Source organism: Vicugna pacos, chromosome 5, assembly GCF_048564905.1.
Source record: "Vicugna pacos chromosome 5, VicPac4, whole genome shotgun sequence".
Lineage (NCBI taxonomy): Eukaryota > Metazoa > Chordata > Mammalia > Artiodactyla > Camelidae > Vicugna > Vicugna pacos.
Genome location: NC_132991.1, coordinates 9,011,069 through 9,028,301, shown reverse-complemented (window position 1 = coordinate 9,028,301; position 17,233 = coordinate 9,011,069). Strand labels below are relative to the sequence as shown.

At 34.4% G+C, this 17,233-nt stretch overlaps 1 protein-coding gene across 3 annotated transcripts in view; it reads left to right on the top strand.

The window, feature by feature from the left end:
• EPB41L5 (erythrocyte membrane protein band 4.1 like 5) overlaps positions 1-17,233 on the top strand; it is a 101,871-nt gene that overhangs the window by 8,067 nt on the left and 76,571 nt on the right. For all 3 annotated transcript variants that reach the window (XM_072960826.1, XM_015240507.3, XM_072960827.1), the window contains exons 3-7: positions 5,114-5,218; positions 12,403-12,445; positions 13,434-13,512; positions 14,504-14,548; positions 14,729-14,781. In XM_072960826.1, the coding sequence (XP_072816927.1) occupies positions 5,114-5,218; positions 12,403-12,445; positions 13,434-13,512; positions 14,504-14,548; positions 14,729-14,781 (325 nt within the window). The remainder of the gene's footprint in view (positions 1-5,113; positions 5,219-12,402; positions 12,446-13,433; positions 13,513-14,503; positions 14,549-14,728; positions 14,782-17,233) is intronic.

The following is a 17,233-nucleotide window of genomic DNA, read 5'->3' as shown; positions in this document are numbered from 1 at the left end:
ATTCATAGTTGGTGTGAAGCAGTATCTCATGGTTTTATTTACATTTCTCTGTTTTAAGTTTTAAATTAATAGGTAATAGTTGATTAACCATTAGATAACAATTTTTATATACTTTGCTGACATGGATGCCCAAGTTCTTAAATTATATAGACCATTACACCTTCAAATAAATAAAAAAAAAAATTCCATGTTCACAAATTAAAGGTCTTAACAGTGCAGTGTTAAGATGATAATACATTCAAAACTGATTTACAGATTCAACATAATCCCACCAGAATATCAGCTGACTTATTTGTAGAAATTGACAAGCTGATTTTAAAACTTATGTGGAATTTCAAGGCACCCAGAAGAGCCAAGACAATGTTGAAAAAGAACAAAGTAGTAGGACTCATACTTCCCAGTTTTGACTTACTATCAAGCAGTAGTAATCTGGATGGTATGCTTTGCTGGAGCAAGGTTAGACACATAGACCAATGGAACAGAATAGAGAACCCAGAAATAAACCTATACATCTGTGGTCAGTTGATTTTTGACAAGGTTCCCAAACTATTCAATGAGGGAAAGAATAATCTTTTCAATAAGTGGTGCTCAAACTGGATAGCCACATGCAGAAGAAATGAAGTTGGAACCTTAACATGTACCGTGTAGAAAAATTAACTCAAAATGGATCAAAGTCCTAAACATAAGACTGTAAAACTTCTAGAAGAAAATACAGGGGTAAGTCTTCATCACGTTGGATTTGATACTAGTTTCTTAGATATGACACCAAAAACGTGAACAACAAAAGAACAAATAAATTGGACTTTATCAAAATTACAACCTTTTGTGCCTCAGAGGACAGCATCAAGAGAGTGAAAAGATTCCTAGAATGAGAGTATTTGCAAATATGTATCTGATAAATACCTAGAATATGTAAAGAACTGTTAGAACCCAATAATAAAAAGACAAATGACCCAATTTAAAAATGGGCAAAGAATCTGAACAGACATTTCTCTCAATAGGATATGCAAATGACCAATAAGCACATGTAGTGCTTGTCATCATTAGTCATCAGAAAAATACAAATAAAAACTATGAGATACTACTCCACACCAACCATAAAAGCTAAAATAAAAATGCCAGTTAATATCAAGTGTCGGTAAGGATGTGAGGAAACCTGAATCCTCTTACATTTTTTTAGCAGGAATGTAAAGTATTCCAGCTGCTTTTGAAGACAGTCTGGCAGATCCTTAAATGATTAAACATAGTTACCATGTGATCCAGCAGTTCCACTTCTAGGTATATGTCCAAGAGAATTGGAAACATGTTTACATAAAAACTTGTATGCAGATGTTCATAGCAGCATTATTTCTTTTTTAAAGGAGTAAAAAAATTTTATTTAAAGTAAAAGGCACAATACAAATCATAATTCATCAATATAAAAATTTTATAAGTGTTTAAATAAAATTGTACTTTAATTTGTTGAAAATTTATTTAAATCTTACTAGATAAGTTTATCAAAATAAAGCCATTCACAATTCCAGCACTCAATGTCCACTATACACTATGAAGAATTATTGTTATACTTAACGTTTATAACATTCAGATCCATTGTATCAGTAAAGGCCAGAAATCACACCAGTCATTTCAAAAGCAAAAACATAAGGAATTGGATGAAAAAACTGGAAAGGAGTCATGAAAGTAACATGAAGGTAGTGTTTAGAGAAGCTACCACGCCTATGGCTGGGAGAACAAAGAAGACGCTAGAAGCTTGAAGAAGGGCACTGCAGAACTCGGGTGGAGACTAAACAGGGAAGGTGGCCTGGCTAGTGGATGTGAGGATGCTGGTTCTGGAACTGCAGCAGCATTATTCTTAATAGCCAAAAATATAAACAACTTAGATGTCTGTCAGCAGATGATTGCATAAATGTGTTATATCCATGTAAGGGAATACTACTTGACCATAAAGGAAATGGTACTGTTACATGCTGCATGGATGAACTTTGAAAACATTATACTAGATGAAAGAAGCCAGTCACAAAATACCACATATTATATGATTCCATTCACATAAGAGTCCAGGATAGAGAAATCTCTGGGGGTGGGGGAGTAGAATAGAGGTTGATTAGGGCAGATGGACGGGGAGAGAGAGGATAGTGTGAAGGGTGGTTGGGGCCAATAGCAAAAAGATATGAGGTTTCTTTTTGAGGCGATGAAAGTGTTCTAAAATTGAAGTGATAGTTGTACATATTTGTGAATGTAATACCTTTGAATTGCATACTTTTAATGGGTGAGTGGTATGGTATGTGATTTATATCTCAAGGCTGTTTAAGAAAAAGAATGTATGGATTTTTATATACTTGTGTTTTATCCCACTTAAGGTTTTTTGGTAGTTAAACAAAAATTACATACAGGTTTAATTTAGAGATGATATGCTTGACTCATTACAGGGGGGAAAAAAGCAAGCCTAGAGATTGTACAGGGATAAAGGCACAAGTAACAAAGGCTGCACACCAGTAGTGGCTGTAAGTTTGCTGTGGGAGAAATACTTTGTACATGGACATGGGAGGGGAGAGAATGAAGATTAGAAATGAGTAAAATATGGTTTGGTGTGGGAGTTATATTGATTGTGTAGAAGATCATGAGAGGGTAATCAACTCTCCAGGGGAGAAGGAGTAAAAGAATGAAGTGGGGAAAAAGCTTCAGTGGGATGTGCTTGGAAGCTGTCTGTCAGAGGGTTTAAAAGAATTATTGGGAACAAACATATTTGAGCTCCTGTAGTCCCTTATGCCTAGCAAGTGCTAAATAAATATTGTTTGGTTGTTGGAGGGAATGCATAAAGGGAAAATGGAGGATTGCCATGAGATTTGGCAGTAAAAGGAAGAAGGAAGTAACACAGCAGCTAGAGAATGGCTGGATGGGTAGATCTGAGTTTGTTTAAATGTGTAGGGGAAATGTTCCTCAGGAATTGGTTTTATATACACAGATAGAGATGACAGGATGAACATTCTTGGAGGAATACCATCTTTTGCTGAGAAAGATGAAAGCCTAATAGAAGGATGCTGTCTTCTGAGTCTTAATCTTCCACAGAAGAGGATATGAAGTGAGGATTGGGTCTAAATGAGATGGTGACCTGGATTAATTTGTTAGGAAAGAAAAGGATATAAGTAGTAAGCACTGGTCTAGATGTAGCTGAAAAATGAATTTGTAATGGGCCAGAGCTGTGTGGATCTATGTTTTCACTTTTCCTTTTTCATTTGGTTTATATTCAGTGGCTGCGAGGGGAAAGGGTACATGAAAAATGAGTAAGATCCTGACCTCGGAATCAGTGATTCCATATTCATATTCTATACACTCTGGCCACACTGGATCTTCTTACTATTTGCCCAAACATGGTGGACCATTTTACAACTCCTCCCTTGCATTGGGTTTATACTAATAAGAATTATAAGTACAAAGTAGCACAAAGGGAGGAGGATTCATTGTGTGGCTTTTTGAAAGTAACATAGATGTACTGATTCTTGAAGTCAGAATCAGGAATTCATTAGCGACCTAAAGGGCATTCTAAGCAGAAAGAATTGCATTTTGCTAAGGCTCAGAGGTATGACTTACTGGGGAAATTATAAGCAGGTAAAAATACTGGATGGACAGGAGATAAGGCTGTAAGAGTAAGCAAGGAACAGTTAGGAAAGACTGTTTTATGCCTTGGAATCTACTTTTATCTGTAGAGGAAGAGAAATAATTGAAGGATTTTAAAGACAGAGAGTGACATTCTGTTCTGCAGTTTTAGGAAGAATCACATTGGCAACTTCTGCCACTTTGTCTTCTGATTCTTGTCTGTCTTGAGTCTGTCTCTTTCCTCAACCCCACCATAGACTGTCAAGATTTTATGTATTTCTTCATTTTGTTTTTACCTAAGGTGACCGATTTCTGTTAACCATTCCAGGCTGAATGTCAAATATGAATTCTTCTGAGGCCTTCATTGCTTTCAGGCAAACTTAACTCATCCTCATTTCTTTAGCATTTTGTTTATACTGCAAGAATAGCACTCATGTTTATTGTGTTTAAGCTAGTTTTATATAATTTTATTCTTAGTAAGAACTTTGTGATTGCTTGAAGGCAAGTAGTATAAGCATATTTATCTATATACCTCTAGCAGCTAATACATAATAGGTGTCTGTCCAGTAATTGTTGAATAGAGTTGATGGTATGTCAAAAACATATTTCCTGTAAACTATTAAGTGCATAATGAAATGAAAAACCCTTAAGAGAGTATGGAATGGGAAAGAAACAAAAACACTAATTTAGAAAGATACATGCACCCCAGTATTCATAGTAGCATCATTTTCAATTGCCATTTGCAGCAACATGGATGCACTTGGAAGGTATTATGTTAAGTGAAATAAGTCAGACCGAGAAATACAAATAATATATGTATCACTTACATGTGGAGTCTAAAAAATAAAACAAACTAGTGAATATAACAAAAAAGAAGCAGACTCACAGTTACAGAGAACGAATTAGTGGTTACCAGTGGGGAGGGGGCAATATAGGGGTAGGGAAGTAAGAGGTACAAACTACAAGGTATAAAATTAGCTCTAAGGATATATTATACAACACAGGGAATATAGCTAATATTTTATAATAACCTTCCATTTCTGTATTTGCTATTCCCTGCCCTAGATTCTTTCCCAATTTAAGACCGATCTTCAAGTCTTCACTGATTATTATAGTCTCAGTGACTCTTCTCTAAAATCAGTCAGCAAATAGTTCAATATGACTTGTACTTAGGTGTTCTAAGTTTTCTTCTTTTCTTTCCAGTTACATTATAAAGCTCCTTTAAAGTAGGGACTCTAAAAATTGTCAAGATAAGAGTCTCTCCTTGCACACAGTTTAGATAGAAAGTAATATTTGTTGATTGATAGGAAGTAACATTCTCCAGGAAGGCACATAGTAGATCACAAATTCTCTTTTTGGCCTTAAATGATTTATTGGAAAATCGTGGTATCTTACCCATTACCTGCTACAAGGTAATACTTTTGGTATTGCAGGTAATTTTTTTAAGAGATCTTGTATAACTAAAAATATGTTAATCTTATAAGCCACTTACTGGTTTATTTTCTTGCCATTTCAGAAAAAAGCCAAAGGACAAGAACTGTTTGATCAGATTATGTACCACTTGGACCTTATTGAAAGCGACTATTTTGGACTGAGATTTATGGACTCGGCACAAGTAGCAGTGAGTAGCTGTTTTTTGGAGGCTCTGAAATGGAAAATTTCAGATGATGTGCTAAATGCTACAAAGCTATTTGTCCTTAATGTGTTCTTTTTTTGTGTAATTTTCTTACTATGGTCTGAAGCTTTGACCCTGTGCTTCAGAATAACCCGAGGTGCTTTTTTTTTTTTTTTAAAGTGAGTTCTGGCCCTAACCCAAATTACTAGAGCATAATCTTTGTGGATGAGGCTTTGAAATCTTGACCACTGGATTGATTCTTGGGCACACTAGAGTTAACACTGTGTAAGGGAGAGAATGCTAGGATGGGAGTTTTGTGGGCTCTTGGTAAGTGATAGAGGAGTTTCTAATTTGCAATTTAAGGTGAATGGCCTAAGATATCCCTAATATCCCTTCCAGATCTGTGATTCTGTATCTATAGATAGATGTTCTTTGTTTGACTTGTGCATTTCAGATGAGATAACAGCATATGTAATATGGTAGGAAGTTGGAGACTTTTTCAAAGAATTGAGTACTTTACTAGGATATGACTGGAGGGTACTTGAAAGAGTAAGTAGTAAATTAAGATTAGAAGGTGGATTAGTGGCCATATCATCTAAACTGAATGCCGAAGTGTTAGTAATAGATTGGCACTATTCTCTGGTAATTGAGATTAGGAATTTTTCAAGCAGGGAGGTTATATTTTGCTTTAGGAAGTTTTACGTAGAAATACTGTGTAGGATTATTTGGAGCAGGCAGAGATTAAAGTCAGAGAGAGTTAGTGCAAACACTTTGGAGAGAAAAGTAATATTACAGCCTGAAACACTCTACACTGGAATTTGACATAACGTTGTAAAAGGATTATAAATCAAAAAAAAATGTTAAAAAAAAAAAAAAAAAGCCTGAAACAGGGCACTTACAGTAGCAGGGAGAGGCGCGGAGCAGAGATGAAGATACCAGGACATTAAGCCTTATTTTCTGGAAGGCTGACGGGAGATGTGTGTGTATTTAGTAACACAATAAATGCAGTGTTTAGGACCCATATGAACAGTATATATAATAAGAATTCTCAGGTTCCTTTTGGAGTAGGTATGTGGGAGTAGTTTTGGTGTGATTAATTAACTGGAATACCTCTATAAGACACTTCACAAAACTCACATCACTTGGAGATCAACTCCTAGACTGATTTTATAGAGCATCTTGGCTAAATTTACAGCTGTTAATAATGTTAGTTGCAGTTGTTTTCTTGATTGCCAACTCCTCTCCATTTAAAAAAATTAAGCATGAAGATTTAGGTATAGGTTATTGGTTAGGTTATTTTTGGTACAGCCTGCAGCTCATTAAAAATGGTGATATTTTAAAGTATACTAATTGACATGAATCATGTAAAAATACGAAGGGTTACAAAACAGTATAATTGAATTTTTCGATTTTTAAAAATCTGAATTTATGCTCACACATATACATGAACAAATTTGAAAAACTATTTCCCATAGCTGCTTCTTTTTAATTCTAACTGCATTAGTTATATTGATTTGCACTTTCCTAATAGAAAACATGTGAGCATCTTTCCATGTACTTATTTGTCATTTGTATATCTTTTTTGGACAGTTGTCTATTCAGATTCTTTACCCACTTTAAAACTGGGTTATTTCTTTTTAATTGTTGAGTTTTAAGAGTTTTTATTTTGGGAGGATACTAGACCCTTCTCAGATGCATGATTTGTGAATATTTTCTCCCATTCTGTAGTGTGTCTTTTTATTTCCTTGATAGTGTCCTTTGCACAAAAGGTTTTAATTTTGATTAAGTGTTATTTTTCTACTTTTCCTTTAGTTACGGTTTTAGTCATATTTATAAAACTGTTACCTATTCCATGGTCACAAAGATTTACACATGTTTTCTTCTTCATCCATTTGGAGTTAATTTTTGTATATGCTGTAAGGGTCAAACTTCTGATACCTAGTGGTCCTAACACCATTTGTTGAAAAGATGATTCTTTCCCCATTGAATGGTCTTGTCATGCTTACTGAAAGTCATTTGAGCATAGGTATATGGGTGTGTTTCTGGATTCTCTATTCTGTTCCATTCACCTATGTGTTGATCCTTATGCCAGCACCACATTGTCTTGTTTACTGTACCTTTATGGTAAGTTTGGAATTGAAAAGTGTTATAGTAAGTTCGGAATTGAAAAGTGTGAGTCCTTCAATTTCATTCTTCAGTTTTAAGATTGTTTCAGCTCTTTTGGGTCATTCGTATTTCCATATACATTTTAGGATTAGCTTGTCCGTATCTGCCAAGAAAGCAATTGGAATTTTCACCAGAATTGCCTTGAATCTGTATATCCATTTGGGAAGTACTGCCATCTTAATGATAAGTCTTATCCATGAGCATGGACCATCTTTCCATTTATTAAGTCTTTATATTTCTTAAAATAATGTTTTATAGTTTCAGCTTATATGTCTTTCACCTCCTTCGTTTAATTTATTCACAGGCATTTTAATCCTTTGATACTATTGTACCTATGATTGTTTTCTTAGTATCATTTTTGGATTTTGTTTGGATTCTAGTATATAAAGTTCATTTTTGTATGTGTATCTTGTATCTTGCAACTTTGCTGAACTTACTAGTTTTTACGTGTTTTATGTGTAAGATTATGTCATCTGCAAAAAGGGATAGTTCTACTTCTTCCTTTTTAATATGAATGCCTTTTACTTCTTTTTCTTTTCTCCTATCTCTTTTACTTGCCTAAGCGCTCTCACTAGAACATATAGTAAGATGTTAAATAGAGGTGGTGAGGGTGTACCTTCTTGTCTTATTCTTGATTTTAGGGGAGAAAATGTTCAATCTTTCACCATCAAATGATGTTATCTGTGGGATTTTTATAGATGCCCTTTATCATTTTGAAGAAGACCTCTTCTATTCCTGTATTATTTATTTTATTTATTTCTTGGTGGAGGTACTGAGAATTGAACCCAGGACGTCATGCATGCTAAGAAAATTTTGGGGGGTGGGGAAAGTAGATTTATTTATTTTATTTATTTCTTGGTGGAGGTACTGGGAACAATATTTTTGTTAAATATACATATGTATATAATCTGTATTGTGACACACACACACAGGTACAGATATTTGCTAAATAAGGAGGAACTGTTCTGAAAAAGTGTATTTCCAAAATAGATTATGTGCTCTATGTCCAGAGAGTGAATATATAACCTACCTAAATCACCTAGATTTCCATTATAAATTTGACATTTTTAGGATCCTAAGAAAGTGTATTAATAATACACAGAAAGGTATAATGGAAAATATATTTTAATGGCTCGTTTGAGTCTTCATTTGGAATGTCTTTTAACACAGACTTTTAATGCCAAAAGTAATCACCTAGATAGAATAAGAATCTAGAGTAAATTGAAGTATTTTCAGTTAGATTACAGCAGTGCAATGTAGTGATCTTCTGTTTTCATGGCATAGATTTTCAATATTTGTTAATTGTTCAAAATGTTAAAATTTGCTTTAAAAGAATCCTTTAATTCAGAGCATAAGTCTCTACTCCTCACAGGTGAACTATTTTTTGCAGAGGCAATTGTTTCAAAAAATGGTTAACATTTCTCTGCATTAAGTTCTTTGCTCTCTGGCAAAAGTGTTGGTGCATTTCTTTAGTAGGGCCATGTGGGTGGTTGGAAATCGGGGATCATTCATTTGAAGAGCTGTTTACAGACTGTTTGGCTATAAGGACTGGGATAAGGGTGTGTGTATGTTAGTGTTTTGGAATCTTCCTAGGTGATTCTTTGTTTGGTTTAGTGATGGCTGTTACGTTTGTGATTGTATGTTATTTATATTTTAAGACACCCACATAAGTAATTGTTCTTTCATGCCTAGTTCAACAGAATGGAACAGTTTTCCTTTGAATTCTAAGTTTACCAACCAAACTTTAAAAGTAGGAAATTAGAAGGAATTTGTTCCCTTTTTATGGTACATGAGGAAAGAACCATATTAGTTTCACATTATTCATCCAAAAATCTGTATCTGCATGTTCTCACCTTTATCTTCTGTTGTAATTTAAACTCAACTCCTGAAGACCCTGATTCAAGGAAAATACTATCAGTGCCTGTCTCTGAGCTCTGAATTTTCCAGTCCCTGGGTTTGGAATGTGGAGGAGATGAAAGAAAACAGACTTGAGAATATGCAAACATGAACTCAGACCTTCCCCAGAAGAACATCACCAGGAACTCCCCCAGCTCCTAAATTTAACTTTAAAATTTGCTTGAATCTTTATCTGAGTTTTGGGCTGTTTTAAAGGAGGGCAGTGTAGAAGCTATTACATGCCGGTAGAAAAGGGACTAAAATGCCTACTTGGAAAAAAACTGTGGTCCTTTTCTCACCAGGATGATTGTATGTTTAGTGTGCTTCTCAGAAGAGTAGGATGCAAATTAGAGATTAAAGGTACATTTATGAGACTAGCCTTAAATATTCTTAAACTGGAAATTTGTAACTGTCTAAAAAAGACTTTAGGTTCTTGAAATAGTAAATGATCTATCTTAGATTAATGTTTCCTTCTCAATATTCCTTAAAATTTATTCTGTCAAAATTTATATTTAGCTTCTTGATTTTCAGTCCATTGTTAATTTCTTTATTCTTTACCAACACATGCAGTTTTTTTTTTCCTTTTATGTTTGAAAACTCTGGAAGGAATCAGAAAACAATAACATCCAGAGGGGAGTAGTGTTTGTAGTGATAGAAATTGGCTGTATGGGGGTATTTCAGGGGTTGAGGGGACTGTTGACCATATACCTTTTAATACTGCAAAAAAAAAAATTAAGCCATATGAATATATTACTTATATAAAATACTAAAATAAGGGATCTATAATTACTGTTTTAAGTAATAATGTGCTTGTAGAGTAAGCTGATAATATAGGAAAGCACAAAGAAAAATTATCACAGCCGTCTCAACCACTTAGAGATAACACCTCTGTTACTGTTTTGTTACAGATTTTGTCTCAGTCCAAAAGAAAAGGCACGTTTATGTACACAGTTGACCCATGAACAATGTGGGGGTTAGGCATACTGACAGTTGAAAATCCGCGTGACTAACTTTTCTAAGTCAACCCTCTGTATAAAAGGTTCTGCATCTGTGAATTCAACCAGCCAAAGATTGTGTAGTACTGTATTATGTGCTTAGTGAGAAAAATCCTTGTATAGTTCAAACCCTTGTTGTTTAAGGGTCAGCTGTATAAATTTCTACAATTTTGATAAAACAATTTAAAATATGTTGTAATCTGCCTTTTAGAATTTTAACAATGTATTATGATTTTCCAGATTCCTAAGAGTTTTTGCTTTCATTCTTTTTAATTGTTGCATTGTTGTATCATATTGAAATACTTTATTTAACCAATTCACTATTGTTGGATATATAGATTGTCTTTATTTTCTGATATAATTCCTTGTGGGTTAAATCATCCATAATGATTTCTGAATGTAGAATTGCTGAGTCAAAGACACATGGTTATTTCTAAGGCACAGTTAAATTGCCTCCTGGAAGGTTTGTGCTCATTTGTACTCATTATGGTATATGAGAGTCCCCCCAGCTGAGGTTATGTGAGACTGCCCAGGTGACCAGCCATTCACTTATTAATTCATTGCAGTATAATAGATGGAACCTCAAGATAGAGCAACTCCCAGATCCATGATTGTGTGGAGAAAACAGTCTAGGGCACATAAGCAAATTTTATCTCATACCCAGTATGTGATTAGCATTAGGCTGTAGTAGGCATTTTGCACAATTAAGTCTTTGATTTTTGAATATTGTATTTCTGGGCTTGGCCTGATGGATGCACTTTACACTGTCCTAGGTGAAATATTTTCAGCTGATAGGTTGAACTGTGTTCTGCTTTTTGGCTGGCTTAGCATTATATTAATGGATGGATGTGTAATACTGAACACTTGCTAGATTGAAATATGCTTAAAAGTGGATATCCACCTGAATTTACTGAAAGACGAAAGATGGCCAAGTAGCCTACACATATAGATCCAGAAAAATATCACACAGTATTTAATTGCCTTTTGAATTGTTTATTGACCATCGTATTTCGACGTGCCAGAGGTACTTTGCCAACACACTGGTGGTTCTATGAATTTCACTTTTGGATCTTGGCAGAGAATAGGGAGAAGAGGCTAGGCAAATAATTGGCAAGAAAAGCAGATGGTTATAAGTCTTTTAACAATGCAGCCTTGTTTATCCACTCTTTGCCTATCTGGATTTCTGGGACTGGATTCCTTTGCTCTGTGAACTAGCTAGCACAAGAGCACTCCTTTCCTGTAGGGTGCTTGGAATTGTAAGCATGCTGAATAGAACACAGTCATGTGTATCTTAGTGGGATGAGTGCATCCTGTCCCTGTTAGAGCTTGGTGGTGTAAAGGGATTAATAATGAGAAGTGAGCTGGGAATGGTTTATCAGTGGACGTCTCTGGAATTGGTTCTTAGGTCTGTTTGTGTTTCAGAGTGAAGAGGTTACAGAAATCAAAAGTCTATTACTCTTAAATTGTCACAACTTTTTAAACTGACTATAACTCAAAAAAAAAAAGTCTATTACTCTTGAAACCAGAAGTCTGCTAATCACAATGTTATCATTTTTTATTTGTAAAGCAAAGGAGGAAAGACTGCTTATTTAATGGATAGGGGCTTGGTTATGACAAAGAGTTTAATTTTATTGTGCAAGCTCTTTCAAAGACTACTACTTTGAGTAGTATCTGTTTTGTAAAATATGAGTGACATTTTTTCACCAAATTTGGGGTCATGACCGGTTAATAAATCTCACTTTTTTAATTACAAGAATGAACCAAGCACTAGAATATGAGGATACTTTTCTTCTGTCTGATTGTACCATTTTTGAGACTTATCTTTTGGGGAACAGTGAGAAAAACTAAGGGCAGAATTTAGAATATCATCCTGGTTACTAAGAGAGCAGAGGAAATGTTTTAAGAAGTCATATGTCTGGTTTTAGGTCTTTTTATATTCATATATATCATAAGCTTGCTGTAGAGTCTGGGCAGGTTAACCTCCTTCCCCCAAATTTTCAGTCTCACTTTTATTTTTCTCTTATGAAATATTTCCTTATGGTTATAAGCAAACGCATGATGAAAATTAACTTTAATAATTAAAATGTTAAGTTCTCTCATCTGCTTAACAGCTAACTTTGTTTTTATTTTTAGCATTGGTTGGATGGTACAAAGAGCATCAAAAAGCAAGTAAAAAGTAAGTATTGAAAAAATTGTGGAAAAAAGTGGAACTCCAATTATATATAATTGTATATTATTAAACTTCTGATTTCTAATAGTTAAAGACATAAGAAATCATATTTCAGATGAGTTTCTTACATTTCTACTTTCTAAAAATAATTTCAATCTGATATACTGACCCATCTCTTAAATTATACACAGTTGATGGTAATCTGAATTCAAGTGCCTTTAGTTTGTACCCAGGAAAAGGCTTGCAGTTTGCAAATGAGATTGAGTTTCCATGAGATGCTTAACTTTTATGTAGTAATTACTTATGTTAGGATTTTCCTGTTTGGCACCTGCCTTACTCTAGAAAATCTTTCAAGGCCTTTAAGACTAAATTTTTTTTTTTAAGGAATCAAAAGAAGCAATTCACATAAAATGTCAGTATTATTCCTAGTGATAGTCAGGGGGAAAATACCAGTGTCCAATCCATAATCTGTCATGTTTTCTGTTAATGGAGATATCAGGGCACCTCAACTCTTTTCTTTACAAAATAATGGGACCACTGAGAATATAGAGGTTAGTGAAGTAGGGGAAGTGAATTAGAAAGTATGTGGGGGGATTTGCCATGTGCCATTAATAAGGTAGGCATTCCTCCGTGCCCTCAAGAAATACAGCTCTGTGGATTTTTAGGGCTGTTAGAGTGCATAATCAAGACTTTTATTTTATTTGATATCTTTGGCCCTAAACTGTTAGAATTAATCTGGAGCTGTCTGTTCTCAGGAGGACAGATGACTGGTAGTAGGATATGATGGCTGGCACATTTAAAACATCTGTTGATTGCTCTTGTGGTGTTGGGTTTAATCAAGCCCACAGTGTAACCCGAACTATTGCCACAGTAATCTGTTACCTTCTGTACACTTCAGTAGATTTTTGACAAATTACCGACTGAAAATTCTTACTATTTAAATAGCTGTATTTAAAAAATTAAAGCCTTTTTTTCTTCTTTCCCCAAATGGCAGTTGGTTCACCCTATTGTCTGCATCTTCGAGTTAAGTTTTATTCCTCAGAACCAAATAATCTTCGTGAAGAGCTAACCCGGTAAGACCACTATCTAGAGTTGTGTACAAGAGTAAAGTTTTGGGCAGGCTAGCTGAAGATGTTGGAAGATTGTCTTTATAATTCTTTCTAGTTTACAAACAGCTAAAAATGGTTACTTTGCCTCTGGTAATAAGACATCAGACAGAAGAATTTCATTTTAGGGCAGTATTATTTTAAGTGCAGGATTTTTTTTTCTTTGTTTACCAGTTTTCAAAATAAAGAATTAGTTCTCTAGCATCCACTAGGAAGTTCTTTCTTTAAATTGTCATTATCAACTCACAGATTTTAAACAGGACTGATGTGTTTCAATACATTACCATATTATGTTTATTGATATTCAAATGATCTGTCTTTAGTCACTGGGAATTACTTCGAATTGGCTCCTGACTTTACCTATTGAAATGCCATTGATTAATGAAAAATGTTAAATCTTGGCTTTGCTTGAATAGTTTTGAATAACTTTGAATATGTTATAAACACTTATTTTTATTTTGTCTTGGCTCCTTAGTCTTTATTCACTGACTCAATTACAAATCTGTGACTCATGAGCACATACTATTTTTTATTAAGTGAAAACTTGAGTTGCTGAGTCTCTTTGGAAGGGTTTCCTTTTGAACACTCTGCTAATGAATGAGATTGTAGTTATTATCCATATGTACAGAGCTGTATCCCTTTATTTATAAGGTGGCTGTGTTGTCAGAGTAGGATTAAATCAGATCACAGAGCTCAATGCCAGGAATTCATTTTAAACCTTTTCTTTTAAGGTGCTGTACAGTACTCTGTGGCCTGCTATTCCTTGCTGCTATCATGTGGACATGCTGCCATCCTCCTGATGTTTATTGCCTCCTTTTTCATATTCTTTTTTCCTTTACAGACTTTATTATGGGTAAAATTCTATAATTAAGGATATTTCTTGTCCAATTAGACAGCAGGATTATTTTTCACAGCAGATTATTCTATTTGTATAATTTATACCTTTTACTTTTCTTAGGTATTTATTTGTTCTTCAGTTAAAACAAGATATTCTCAGTGGAAAGTGAGTATTAGTTTAAGGTAAACCACATTTTCCTGACTAGTTGAAAAATGATTCTGAAAAATAAGTTTATAGTTATAAATTATGAAAAAGAAATGTCCAACATAAAGCATGTATTTCCATTTATCGTAAAACAAAGGCTGTGAAATTGTCTTGTCTAACAAATTTGTGTTTTGGTCTCAGGTTAGAGTGTCCTTTTGAAACAGCAGTTCAGTTGGCCGCTTACAATTTGCAAGGTAAGCAAGTTTTACCTTGACTGTTCAGAGTAATGCATAATTTTTCTATATGTGTGTTTAAAGGATTTCAAAAGATTCAAAGTGATGTCCAAGAAAAGAAACATCACTGTTGTATAAACTTGTATCAGTATCCAACTCTGACTTTCACTTGTCTTGGAACGTTGCCTTTTTTTCCTTCCCTTTCGCTTTATTTGCTCCTTTTCCATCTAATAGTGTTTTCAAAGAAAAATTGCAGTCTACTTGATAATTCAATAAATATTAGGATTGGACCCTCAGCTAATTTTTTTCCACTTTCTGGTAAATGAGACGAAAGAAAAACTCGCTTTTTTGTACCTTGTTACACTGATCAAGTACTGTTAAACCTAGATATTTTCTTCTGAAAAATGAACATTTTAGGAAAATTATAATTTCAGTCCTTATTTATAAGATGGAAAGAAATATTCTGATTGGAGTACCTGCATATACTAGAATAAAATTAATATTTAATGATTATTAAGATATTAATAATTTTGTGCTTTTTTTTGGGTGATTCCATATTATCCCCAGTCTCTCTAAATCAGTAGTATTTATTTTCCATTGTATGGATAATAATAAGACTTAAGTTTTCATGGTAAGCCTAGTAGTTTGCTTATTTTGTATTTCTCCTATTTTAGAAAGCATATTTTCCTGTTGATAGAGGACTGGTGACTGTGTTAGCGGATAGAGAGACCCCCAAGTTGGAAAGCCCATGAAACATGTGGGCAAGCCCCTCCACAAATTTGTGGGTCATTACCTGCCGATTGAGACAGAATTGTCAGTAGAGGCAGAAGGACAAAGTGAAAAAAAAGAGCTGCTTTATTGCTCAGAGAAAGAAGGGGAAAAAAGCACACACACAAAAAAAAAAACCCCAAAAACTTTTACAGAGAGCCTTCAACCAGCTCAAGACAGCTCCAGCCCCCAATGGAGCCACGAGGTCTTTTATTGGAAAGCTCTGCCATCATTATCTTCTTTCTCGTGATGCCAGTCTTCTATTACTGGCTCCTTCCTCCCGAGCTCAGCCCTAATTTAAAACTTTGGCAGGAAAAAAGGGAACAAAGAGATACTGGGGTATGCCCTTGGAATTGATGCCGCAGTTGTGGAACATAAAATGTCTTGTATGGCTCTGTCCTTGGAATCAAGGTACCAGCTGCGGGATAAGAGAAACAATGTGTTTTTTGTTTGTTTGTTTTTTTGTTTTTAAACTGCCTGGCACTTTCCTTCTCTTGTTAATCAGCCAGGGTCAGTAAGCCTGCCTAATCACATCTCTCAACTGAAGGAAATTTCTGAACTTCAAAAATGTGCCACTAGTGTAAATTGTTATGTCTGCCTCCATCTACTATTGCAGTCTGTCTCCAGATTAAAACATGTTTTCTCATCTGCAGAATGTCAAATAGATACTAGTTTGAAGTGTGATGCCTCCTAGCGTTGTAATAATCACAAGTGTATAATTGCATGCGTCTTCTTGAAAGCACATTTTTTTACATTTTATTAATTGCTGTATGGAGTTGTTAATTCTAAAACTCAGATCTGCTGAAAAGCTGTACTTTTAAATATTTGTGTTCCACCATTTATTGCTTCATGAATTCTGTCTGTGCCTCATTGTGTAAGTTTCATGACAGCCAAAGTATATGCTTCTTGAAAATAATGATTTTTACACCTTTTCGTGTATTTAACAAAACACTCACTCAGAGTAATGCCCACTAAATACTTATTATTTGATTAATGCATGTGGCTCTATTATCTCTTAATCCTACTTATCAAATTTTTTCCCTAAAATATCTTTCCTGCTTTTTCCTTGATCCATGGCACCCTTATTTTTATGATTCCTCCAAACTTCATGGTATGTCTTATGCATCTTTTTTGTCCCATGTATAAGTTTACTGAATCCTACTGGTTATTAAGGTCCTTAATAATAAATCTGCTGAAGTATTATTCCTATCTTCAAAAAATGATCTCCTTGCTTCTCATTTATGATTTTCTATCTTAACAATAATTTTTATCACTTTTCTTACACTCAAGTTCAGTTTTTCTGTACCATTTTAGTATATATCCTGAACAACATTATGTAGCAAATTTGGTTGTGATCCAGACAGAAGAGCAATTTCTTTAGCAGTAAAGTGGGTGTGATATTTTCCAAAGTTGTTGTGAAGTTAAATGACAATATATCTGTAATATGTCTAGTGTGTGGAGTAGTTGCTCAGTAAACAGTAAGTTAATATCATTTTTATGATTATCTCAAGGCAGTTCTCATGTATTCTTTTTTCTCCACAGCTGGTTTTTTCTTTTATCACAATGAAATATTTTAAAGGAAATATTTTATATTTCTAAAGTATAGAAAATTAGAATCATTGTTTTCCCTCCTTCCCCAAACCCAGTGCAGAAATAACCACAGATGGGTACATAAATGTGCATTGTCCAGTTTCTTTTCCTGCTG